Source organism: Girardinichthys multiradiatus, chromosome 15, assembly GCF_021462225.1.
Source record: "Girardinichthys multiradiatus isolate DD_20200921_A chromosome 15, DD_fGirMul_XY1, whole genome shotgun sequence".
NCBI classification, from domain to species: Eukaryota; Metazoa; Chordata; class Actinopteri; order Cyprinodontiformes; family Goodeidae; genus Girardinichthys; species Girardinichthys multiradiatus.
The window spans coordinates 15,530,787-15,542,900 of NC_061808.1; the positions used below are offsets into that span (position 1 = coordinate 15,530,787).

Consider the following 12,114-nt stretch of genomic DNA (forward strand, 5'->3'; position numbering starts at 1 on the left):
ACTGCTGTCGAACTCCAACTAAATGTTCTTCCAATGCTGCTTCTTTACATCGTTCATGTGACAAATAATTTGTGTGAACGCAGAAGCAAAAGTTAGGTTTGGGAGATTTAAAGCATAACTGTTCTGCTTCTTTCTGTTTCCATTTATGGACTTGAACTGCTCTGCTTCAAAAGATGCTTGAAGCAGGAGGGTTATTATACCTGAGATGGGGCAATTACCCATCATCTCTGCTTAGACAAATCATCTCACACTCCTAAAGCAAACCGTGACCACAAAAAGCAATAATGTGGAGGATCAGTAACAAGGCTGAGCCAGAACCTAAGTTAATCTTGCCACCGTGCAAAATGACAGATAGTGTGATAAAGGAGGTTAAAATATTCACCAAAGCTCACTGTTGGAGAACTGCAGGAAAGAGTGTCATCTTGGGGTCATGAATTCCCCATAACAACCATTACATGGCATCTAAATGCCAGTTGGGCATGCCAGTTCTGTTCTATCAGCATAAATTTAAACATATGGAGTCTGCACAGTTTTACTGGGACTTTGGTTGGACGAGGCTACCGTTGGATTTTCCAGAAAAGAAACAAAAAACCTCTAGGGGTATCTGGTGTAAAACAAATAATGAGTATGTTAAAAAACATCTCCTGACCCTAATTACAGATAGTTGAGAGTCAGTGATGCTGCAGGCCAGTTTCTCCTCTAAAGGCCCCGGGAACCTTATTAGTTCATGGCATCAAGGACTCTTTCAAATAAAGACAGATTGTGTATGCTCAAAGATATTTTTACACACTATATAAAGGTACCTCAATTAAAGATCTGATTTCAGTGTGAGAACATGCTGCTGTAGCAAAATATGCATTTTGAGGCTTCTTACTAAACTTTCCCAGGGGTGCCAATAAAGGTCAGTGGTGATGTATTTGGGGGAAGAGTAAGAGAGACTTCACAATAAATATTACACAGCCGAGCCGAGAGATAAATGTGTCAGTGAGCGACCTTCAGTGGTTATGCTGATGTCATTTAGGGAGAAAGACGAGTGAAGGAGGTTCTCATTAAAGTGAAAGCTTTTCCGGAACTGTCATGGTCATTGATAAGACAAACGGTACATGAAACGACTCAAGCTCGCGTACCCGAACAAACTGACACATTCCCAGAAACCAGTCTCTTTTTTCCTTCAAAGCAGGATAGGAGGCTACCAACCAAATACGGTATTATGGAAAGAGTAAGATCTGCTGCAAGACGGACCACCACAGGAGATCCTTCCTGCCCATAGCATCTATAACGGCTCTTTGAGGAAACCCGCTTAATAGCTACAACATTTAATGTCCCTTTGGGGTTAGTTGAAATAACTGAAAAAATATGTAGAATATTTAACTGAATTAGTTAATCAAAGTGGATCTTTTACTGAAACATAGTGAAATGTTTTTCTTAGGCCAGGCCTGAGTGAGTCAAAGAATGTGGCCCCGAATTTCATGTCTGTTGAAGGCACCAGGAGATGGCTGGTCCAGGAACAGCAGGGCCCGACACCAAACGAGACATCTGCATTTACATGACGTCCGCTGGACTCAAAGTGTCCTGATGGAAGACAGATGTTCGCCGACTGCAAGAAGCTGTTCATTTCTAACAGGCTGAGATCTCTGCAGATTATATTCTCGGGCAACATCATCTTGGTGATGATTTGTCAAATAGTTTCTAAACATTAAATATGTTGATTCAAAGATTCCTTAAAAGTTGAAAGTTAGTTTTTAAAAAATCCTGTTCCAAAAGGACAGCTGACAACATTCAGATTAATTTGGGATTTCTAATCCAGATAAAGCTACCCAGATCCCCCAGTTTAAAAATAATCTAAACCAGTTTAATCTAGGACATTAACCAGGACCTGTCCTTGGTACTGAAATTACTCCTTTGAGTGAAATTTTGCCAACAAATTATCATAAACGATCACAAACAACTAGGAATTTCCAGCACATCTCAAAGCAATAAGGAAACAACCCTCTTCATCAAAAACAACTTTAAATCTGTCATCAGCTCACAACACAAAAGCTCACCCCCAACTTGCTCAGCATGCAGTTGCATAACACAGTGGAAAAAAAATGACAGGATTCTTGGAACCAGGACTGTAGATTTAACTGCCACATCCTGACGGTTTGAACATGGAGAATAACACACTGAGGAGGTGTGGAATGCCGGCTATGCACGCATGTAAAATGACTCCATGCTGCAAGCCCTTCATAATGACAGACGCTGCGCCCTGCGGTGCTGCTGAGGGGCCCCAGCAGTCAACTTTAAGGCATGCTTCCAACACCTTGGCAGACAAGCTGGTCTCCGAGTAAACAAGAAACACTTCGTGAGTCCTAAAGGTTCCAACTGTGAAAGGAATGAGCAAGTAAAAAAGTTTTATTTAGGGATTGAGACCAGCAGAAGTGTGCAGAAATAGGTAGAACAAGCTGAAATCACAAGTACACGATCTTGGAGGCAATAAAAGATTTATTTGAAAGGCACTTGTGATCACTGAAATCCAAAATATTGAACATACATCTGCTGGAGGAATAAAAATGGGTTTAACAATATTTTGGCTTTTGAGTCATATTTGTTATAGTCCATTGAATTTTAACAGCAGATTCAGTTAAATTCAGTCACAATTCGTGTAACAGAGGCTAGAATTAAAAACCCAGAGGTGAACTCTGCCGGGTTTTTTTGTTGTTGCAGTTTTTGGACCATAAGATGAGATAAATAAACAAATCTAATCAATAAAAAAAAAAAAACACACAAAATTAATAATAATAAAAAAGAGAATAACCCAGAAATGATTAAACTTGACAATTTTCTTTGAATAAGTAACAGCTTGCACACTGATTTTACACAAACACCAGTAGTGAGCACCACAATTATCACAGGTTGTATTTTATCCACCAGCAGCGTAGTGAATAAATAGCATTTTACCATCATTAAGAAATGTAGGTGGGTTTTTCAACCATGAAAAAGAAAAAAAAAAATGAATAAAAAAACAGAAACTGAAGTAGACTAAAACTACTAATACTTTGAAACCTTGGATAGAGCAGTGACATAAAAACGTATTCAGTAACATTGAGTCGCATGGCTGGAGATCTTTGGCATATCAAATAAATGTGCAAATAGAGCATAAACCTAAAACTCAGAATAGATTTGTTATTTCAGAATATTTGGCTTTAACTCAAACAAGTGATTCTGAAACCACAGCGTCAATTTAATTTAAAGCTAGTCAGGTAAAATATGTCTGCAGGGTTGTCACTGAGCACCACGTTAAGCTTTTAGTTGTCTGTGTAATAGCTTAGATCCTGAGGTATTTCAGTCTGCATTTTCTTTAATATCAAAGATTAAGACACATTTGAGCACATGGCTGTCCATGTGAGGCTTCTTTAACAGCTGCGCGGAGTGTTGGCCTTTTGAGGAAAAAGTAAGTCATCATATTGTGTCGGACGTAGAGGGAATAGTCGAGTGTAATGAATCCTGAGAACCAACCTAGAAGCACAAGGAAAAAAGACAATATTTTAGGAATATGTCAGGATGGAAGAAAACCATGAAGGCTGAGGCAATTATAAGAAAATATTACATATTATGATAGTTGAATGCCTTAAATGCCCACAAGGTAATTCAAGTTTTACAGGAAGATAACAGAATCACACTAAAAACACAAACTACATAAAAAGAATAACAGTAAAAATATATTTTTATCTGCCAAATGATCCATTTTTGTAATTGTACTCTGATAGTCCTTAATAAATACATGTAAATAACACATGGCACCCTGCTTTTAAGATTTCTACTTTATTTTCCTTCCACTTCCTTATGCACTACTTTGTTTTGTTCTCTCACTGAAGAGCCCAATATAAAACGCTGAACGGGGCAGAACCGGAACAATGTCAAAGGTTTTAGTACCTTTGCAAGACACTGTACAGGTACATCCCGAAAAATTTGAATATTGCATAAAAGTGCAATTTATTTTGCCAGTCATTTAAGGGAAACTCATTTTTATATACAGGTCCTTCTCAAAATATTAGCATATTGTGATAAAGTTCATTATTTTCCATAATGTCATGATGAAAATTTAACATTCATATATTTTAGATTCATTGCACACTAACTGAAGTATTTCAGGTCTTTCATTGTCTTAATATGGATGATTTTGGCATACAGCTCATGAAAACCCAAAATTCCTATCTCACAAAATTAGCATATCATTAAAAGGGTCTCTAAACGAGCTATGAACCTAATCATCTGAATCAACGAGTTAACTCTAAACACCTGCAAAAGATTCCTGAGGCCTTTAAAACTCCCAGCCTGGTTCATCACTCAAAACCCCAATCATGGGTAAGACTGCCGACCTGACTGCTGTCCATAAGGCCACTATTGACACCCTCAAGCAAGAAGGTAAGACACAGAAAGACATTTCTGAATGAATAGGCTGTTCCCAGAGTGCTGTATCAAGGCACCTCAGTGGGAAGTCTGTGGGAAGGAAAAAGTGTATCAGAAAACGCTGCACAACGAGAAGAGGTGACCGGACCCTGAGGAAGATTGTGGAGAAGGGCCGATTCCAGACCTTGGGGGACCTGCGGAAGCAGTGGACTGAGTCTGGAGTAGAAACATCCAGAGCCACCGTGCACAGGCGTGTGCAGGAAATGGGCTACAGGTGCCGCATTCCCCAGGTCAAGCCACTTTTGAACCAGAAACAGCGGCAGAAGCGCCTGACCTGCGCTACAGAGAAGCAGCACTGGACTGTTGCTCAGTGGTCCAAAGTACTTTTTCGGATGAAAGCAAATTCTGCAGGTCATTCGGAAATCAAGGTGCCAGAGTCTGGAGGAAGACTGGGGAGAAGGAAATGCCAAAATGCCAGAAGTCCAGTGTCAAGTACCCACAGTCAGTGATGGTCTGGGGTGCCGTGTCATCTGCTGGTGTTGGTCCACTGTGTTTTATCAAGGGCAGGGTCAATGCAGCTAGCTATCAGGAGATTTTGGAGCACTTCATGCTTCCATCTGCTGAAAAGCTTTATGGAGATGAAGATTTCATTTTTCAGCACGACCTGGCACCTGCTCACAGTGCCAAAACCACTGGTAAATGGTTTACTGACCATGGTATCACTGTGCTCAATTGGCCTGCCAGCTCTCCTGACCTGAACCCCATAGAGAATCTGTGGGATATTGTGAAGAGAACGTTGAGAGACTCATGATCCAACACTCTGGATGAGCTAAAGGCCGCTATCGAAGCATCCTGGGCCTCCATAAGACCTCAGTGCCACAGGCTGATTGCCTCCATGCCACGCCGCATTGAAGCAGTCATTTCTGCCAAAGGATTCCCGACCAAGTATTGAGTGCATAACTGTACATGATTATTTGAAGGTTGACGTTTTTTGTATTAAAAACACTTTTCTTTTATTGGTCGGATGAAATATGCTAATTTAGTGAGATAGGAATTTTGGGTTTTCATGAGCTGTACGCCAAAATCATCCGTATTAAGACAATAAAAGACCTGAAATATTTCAGTTAGTGTGCAATGAATCTAAAATATATGAATGTTAAATTTTCATCATGACATTATGGAAAATAATGAACTTCACAACATCACAATATGCTAATATTTTGAGAAGGACCTGTAGAGGCGACCAGCCTGTGGTTCTGCGTAGGTATAATGGAAGCCCAGATTGGTTTGATAGCTGCCTTCAAGTCATCTTCATTGTTGGTTCTGGTGTCCCTCATCTTCTGCATGTCAACAGCCCATAGAGTTTCTATGGGGTTCAGGTCAGGGGAGGTGGTTGGCCAATCAAGAACAGGAACACCATGGTCAATGGACCAGCTTTTGGTGTCGTTGGCAGTGTGGGTCAGTGCCAAGTCCTGCTGTAAAATAAAATCAGCATCTCCCTGCAGCTCGTCAGCAGTGGAAAGCATGAAGTGCTGTAGATTTCCTGGTAGGTAGCTGCATTAACTGTGGACTTCAGAAAACACAGTGGACCAATAGTACCGGATGACGTGGCCCCCCAAACCATCACTGACTGTGTAAACTTCACAATAAGACTTATTGTGAAGCAACGTGGATTCTGTGCCTCTCCAGACTCTGGGATCTTGACCCAAATGAAAACAGGACTTCGGACCATTGGACAACAGTCCAGTTTCTTTTCTCCTTAGCCCAGGTAAGATGCTTCTGACATCAGTTCAGGAGTGGCTTGACAGGGATGTCTAGTGTGTGGTGACTCTTGATGCACAGACTTCGGCCTCAGTCTACTCCCAGTGAAGCTCCTTCAACGAATATCACCTGGCAATCCTCTCAAGGCTGCGGTTCTCCCTGTTGCTGGTGCACCTTGTCCTACCAGACCTCTTCCTTCCACTCAATTTTCTGTTAATATGCTTGGAACCCTCCTTGTGAAGGGTATAGATGACTGTCTTCTGGACATCTGTCAAGTCAGCAGTGTTCCCCATGATCGTGTGGCCCATGACCGAGAATGAGAGACCATTTAAAGGCTCAGGAAACTTTTGCTGGTGTTATGAGGTAATTTGCTGATTAGGGTGCGACACCATGAGTGTCCAATAAAGAACTTCGTCACAGTATTTTAATTTTCTGAATTATGGGTTATCTTTACCTGTTAGCCATACTCAAAATTACAAGAAACAATGACCTGGTATATATCAGTCTATCTTTAATGATTCTATATAATATATGAGGTTCACTCTCTCAGGTGACTGGAAAAAACACTGCACTTTTATGCAATATTCAGTTATTTTGGGTCATACCTGTATATAAGGAAAGCTTCAGAAAGGCAGCTGTTTACAGATTATTAACAATAACAATTACATTACATTTAATGACAGGATAGTTTATGTTGATGTGATTGAGGCGACACCTACAAAAATATCTTGAGGTTGCTCAGAAGAGACCGGTGATCTCCTCTGTTACCGGATCAAGGTCAATGTCATAGAAACAAGGTCGGGTGGGCAGGCCGGGCATGGTGCTCATCTGTAGAAACAACACATTTATTTAAGCCACTTTAAGTGTCTTATTATACAGGCCTAAACCAGGAAGGAAACACAAAAGCAAACTCTTGACAGAGAAAGAAAGAATAGTTTGTTTTTTTATCAAATTTCAATATTTCAGTGGCCTTAAAATTAAAGAAAAATTGGTTACTGTACATTTAAATATCAACCAAAGCCATACATTAGTGTATTCATCACAACACAGCTGTTTGAAACCAAAAGACACCCAACAAAATTCAGCATCTAAATGTGATAATTAGACAGAGAGGGATCAACCCCCACAGGTCCAATAACAATAATCTGGACTCATTTAACTGAATGTCAACAGTGTGGAAAATGGAAGCCTTGTTCATAAAGAGGACAATAGGGCTGCCTCTAAGAGAGACGTTAAAGTTAAAAACGCAGTAATGAAGCTGTGCTACTTCTAGGGGACATACAGTGCCTTGCAAAAGTATTCGGCCCCCTTGAACTTTTCAACATTTTCCCACATTTCAGGCTTCAAACATAAAGATATAAAATTCTAATTTTTTGTGAAGAATCAACAACAAGTGGGACACAATCGTGAAGTGGAATGAAATTTATTGGATGTGTCAAACTTTTTTAACAAATAAAAAACTGAAAAGTGGGGCGTTCAATATTATTCGGCTCCTTTACTTTCAGTGCAGCAAACTCACTCCAGAAGTTCAGTGAGGATCTCTGAATGATCCAATGTTGTCCCAAATGACTGATGATGATCAATAGAATCCACCTGTGTGTAATCAAGTCTCCGTATAAATGCACCTGCTCTGTGATAGTCTCAGAGTTCTGTTCAAAGTGCAGAGAGCATCATGAAGACCAAGGAACACACCAGGCAGGTCCGAGATACTGTTGTGGAGAAGTTTAAAGCTGGATTAGGATACAAAAAGATTTCCCAAGCTTTAAACATCCCAAGGAGAACTGTGCAAGCAATCATATTGAAATGGAAGGAGTATCAGACCACTGCAAATCTACCAAGACCTGGCCGTCCCTCTAAACTTTCATCTCGAACAAGGAGAAGACTGATCAGAGATGCAGCCAAGAGGCCCATGATCACTCTGGATGAACTGCAGAGATCTACAGCTGAGGTGGGAGAGTCTGTCCATAGGACAACAATCAGTCGTACACTGCACAAATCTGGCCTTTATGGAAGAGTGGCAAGAAGAAAACCATTTCTCAAAGATATCCATAAAAAGTCTCGTTTAAAGTTTGCCACAAGCCACCTGGGAGACACACCAAACATGTGGAAGAAGGTGCTCTGGTCAGATGAAACCAAAATCAAACTGTTTGGCCACAATGCAAAACGATATGTTTGGCATAAAAGCAACACAACTCATCACCCTGAACACACCATCCCCACTGTCAAACATGGTGGTGGCAGCATCATGGTTTGGGCCTGCTTTTCATCAGCAGGGACAGGGAAGATGGTCAAAATTGATGGGAAGATGGATGGGGCCAAATACAGGACCATTCTGGAAGACAACCTGTTGGAGTCTGGAAGAGACCTGAGACTGGGACGGAGATTTATCTTCCAACAAGACAATGATCCAAAACATAAAGCCAAATCTACAATGGAATGGTTCACAAATAAACGTATCCATGTGTTGGAATGGCCAAGTCAAAGTCCAGACTTGAATCCAATGGAGAATCTGTGGAAAGAGCTGAAGACTGCTGTTCACGAACGCTCTCCATCTAACCTCACTGAGCTCCAGCTGTTTTACAAGGAAGAATGAGCAAGAATTTCAGTCTCTCGATGTGCAAAACTGATAGAGACAAACCCCAAGTGACTTGCAGCTGTAATTGCAGCAAAGGGTGGAGCTACAAAGTATTAACGCAAGGGGGCTGAATAATATTGCACGCCCCACTTTTCAGTTTTTTATTTGTTAAACAAGTTTGACAAATCCAATAAATTTCATTCCACTTTACGATTGTGTCCCACTTGTTGTTGATTCTTCACAAAAAATTAGAATTTTATATCTTTATGTTTGAAGCCTGAAATGTGGCAAGAGGTTGAAAAGTTCAAGGGGGCCGAGTACTTTCGCAAGGCACTGTAGATATAAACCCCTAAAGTCCTGCGTTTTATCCAAATCCGAAGTTACTGGGAAGACATTAAGTAGATGTGTGACAGCTGTAACAATAAACAGGAGAAAAACATTGAAAATAATCATTTAATAACAACACACTATGGTATTTTTTTAGTCACCATCTGTAACACAATGAATACACTACTAACACAATGAAGTAATGTTTAAAAACAGCCCCCTCATTCACTAAAATTGCAAACCTTTACTCAAGGTGAATGAATGAATGAATGAATGAATGAATGAATGAACGAATGTAGAAACACCTTATTGGCATTAAACCCATTTCTGTGTGTGCAGCACTGCATGAGACTTGGATGATCCCCAGGACCATCTAATGTTCTCACACCAGAACATTAATCTCAGCAATCATCAAGGTTTTCTCTAAATGCTCTTCACATCTGCTTGCATGTGCATGTCTTTTTGGAAGAACAACCAAACTCCATTCTGATCTGTGTGAAACTTCAAAGAAGGGTTTCTGCAAGTTTCAGTGAGCTAACTTTGACTTTTTGAGACCTTTTTAAGTCCTCTACAACTTACATGAATCACGAAAACTACCCAAAATAAATGAACTTTACTTACTTAATGTGTAACTTATCAAGAAACTAATATACATCAGTGTCACTAATCTAACAAGTTGACCATGTTTTAACTAACCTAAGTTACATTTCTTTTCTCCCTTATCTTTAGGATCAGACTCCAGGTTTGATAACTTCAATACCTTTTTGCATTAAGCTAGCTCGTCAACTTTCACTGGACTTCAGCCACAGGTATTTTTTCCTTCCAGAAAATGAAATGCTTGAAAGTAAAATTGTGCAGAGAAGTTGCACTGTAGTTTGGAGAGGCAACTCGCATCCAGATGTTTCTGGTGGTGTATGTTTTACCCTTAACTTTTAATGCGAACTACTGAATTCCCTACTTTCAAGCCAGACCTTGTTAAATACATGCTTTCCCATGACAGAGAAGCTGCCGGTGGGTTGTGTAACAAGAACATTTTGATTTAAATTCTCTAAACAAGCTGCAAAAGGCCAGTTTTAGGAGCAGAAATTGTTCTAGTGTTTGCAGAAAAGGTGAAAAGCTCTGGCTTTGCAGTTTGTTACAGAGTAATAACCAAATCCCTCCAAACTACAACAGCTTATGAACTGCAGGCATAACCAACAACAAATTTAAGACCAAGTATGAAAAATATGGGCCTAATTAAACTTTTCTTAAAGCACAAAATTGAGGCTAAGAAAAGTAAGATGTTTTAGGACACTGCAAAAGAGGAGAAAAAGGAAAAAGGAGATTGCAGTAGAAAGCATCTAATGAAATTAGTGACATCACTGGGAAACCAATCATGTGAGTGTAGACTCACAAGATGCCAGCTTCACATACCATAAGTAAATTAAGGAAATTAAACACAAACTGAGTCAGTATTTGGTAAAAACCAGTTCAGTGTTTGGAACATCAAAGACAATCAAGTGACTCTTAAAACCCTTTTCCTGTCTCGAAAGTCAGATCATCCAGTCCACAAGAACCAGCAAGTCATCCTGCTCATTAGACAGGCAGGGACATTCTTTGCATGCCTCCCTACTACTGACCCAGGAGCAGTTTTATGGTTCCATTAGTAGAAATGAGACAGGAGGAAGTAAGCAGAGAGTTTCCTGTCTGAGGAAGTCCAGACCTGCAAGTAAACCAAAAGGGACAAAGCAGGGCGGACATGTATATACAATCTGACACAGCGGATGTGGACTGCCAGCTCCGGCTCGGCTTGCTGGTCGACTTTTAGCGCTGTGACTTCGGTATTCCAAAAAGGTCCGCAAACAATGGTAGATGTGTAATACATTTCAGCTAAAGGAGCTTTGACATCATCTAAAAGTGATTAAACGATTCATAGTAACGAAAAAAGGATGAATAATAAATAAAAGGGTTTTCCGTTCCAACAGCTGAGTAATTAGATACTAACCTCTGGGAAAAATACTAAAGTATTCACACAATATTATAAAATCTCTGTATACCAGGAGGAAGGCTTTTGTTCAATGCTTTGTACATTATGTCCAGTATTTTTATATAAACAATGTCTTTAAATTTTAATGTATTACTTTGAATAAAGAGTTTATCAGGTGGTTCACGGCTTCCCACCTTATTAATAAGTCTTATAGCTTTTTTTTTTTAAACTTAATTAATTTATCAATAATTGTTTTATTTGCATTTCCCCAGATTTCCGAGCAGTAAGACAAATGAGTCATAACCAAAGAGGAATATATAATAACAAGCCTTTAACATTTATTAAATCTTTTATTTTAACCAATATTCCAATAGTTTTTGCAACTTTATTTCTAATATATTCTATGTGAGGCTTCCAACTAAATTTATTGTCTATAATAACCCCTAAACATTTGGTCTCATATACTCTTTCGATTTCAACTCCATTTATACATAACTGTACATTATTATAGATCCGATTCAATTCAATTCAATTCAATTCAAAAATACTTTATTAATCCCAAAAGGAAATTAAATTACCAGAGAATACCATGAATTTAGTTTTTCCTTCATTTAACGACAACTTATTGTAATCAAACCATGTTTTCAACTTAGCTAATTCTTTTTGTACTGTTTTTATTATTTCATCCATATTTTTTCCAGAAAAAAAGAAATTTGTATCGTCTGCAAAGATTATAAACTTTAAAATACTGGATACTGCAAAAAATATCGTTTAAATAAAGTATAAATAATTTAGGTCCTAGAACTGAGCCTTGAGGAAGACCACATTTTACTTTGTCTGTTTGTGACTTTGTGTTGTTAATTTGTACATATTGTAATCTATTACTCAAGTAACTGATATGTAACCCCCCGTAAGCCATACAATTCACATTTACCTAATAGTCATGCATGGTCAATAGTATCAAATGCCTTACATAGGTCAATAAACACACCTACGGTATTAAGCTTCTGGTCAACTGCTGCAACAATGTGCTCCACAAACTCCATCACAGCTAAAGTCGTGGAGCAGTTGTTCCTGAAGCCATACTGGTGTT

At 39.3% G+C, this 12,114-nt stretch overlaps 1 protein-coding gene across 2 annotated transcripts in view; it reads right to left on the reverse strand.

Annotated features, from left to right (window-relative positions):
• Positions 1-2,466: 2,466 nt before the first annotated feature.
• The window catches only part of mthfd1l (methylenetetrahydrofolate dehydrogenase (NADP+ dependent) 1 like), a 44,905-nt gene continuing 35,257 nt past the window's right edge, over positions 2,467-12,114 (reverse strand). For both annotated transcript variants that reach the window (XM_047388671.1, XM_047388675.1), the window contains 2 exons: positions 6,873-6,981; positions 2,467-3,498 (listed from right to left, as the gene is read on the reverse strand). In XM_047388671.1, the coding sequence (XP_047244627.1) occupies positions 6,892-6,981 (90 nt within the window). In that variant the 3' untranslated portion in view covers positions 2,467-3,498; positions 6,873-6,891. The remainder of the gene's footprint in view (positions 3,499-6,872; positions 6,982-12,114) is intronic.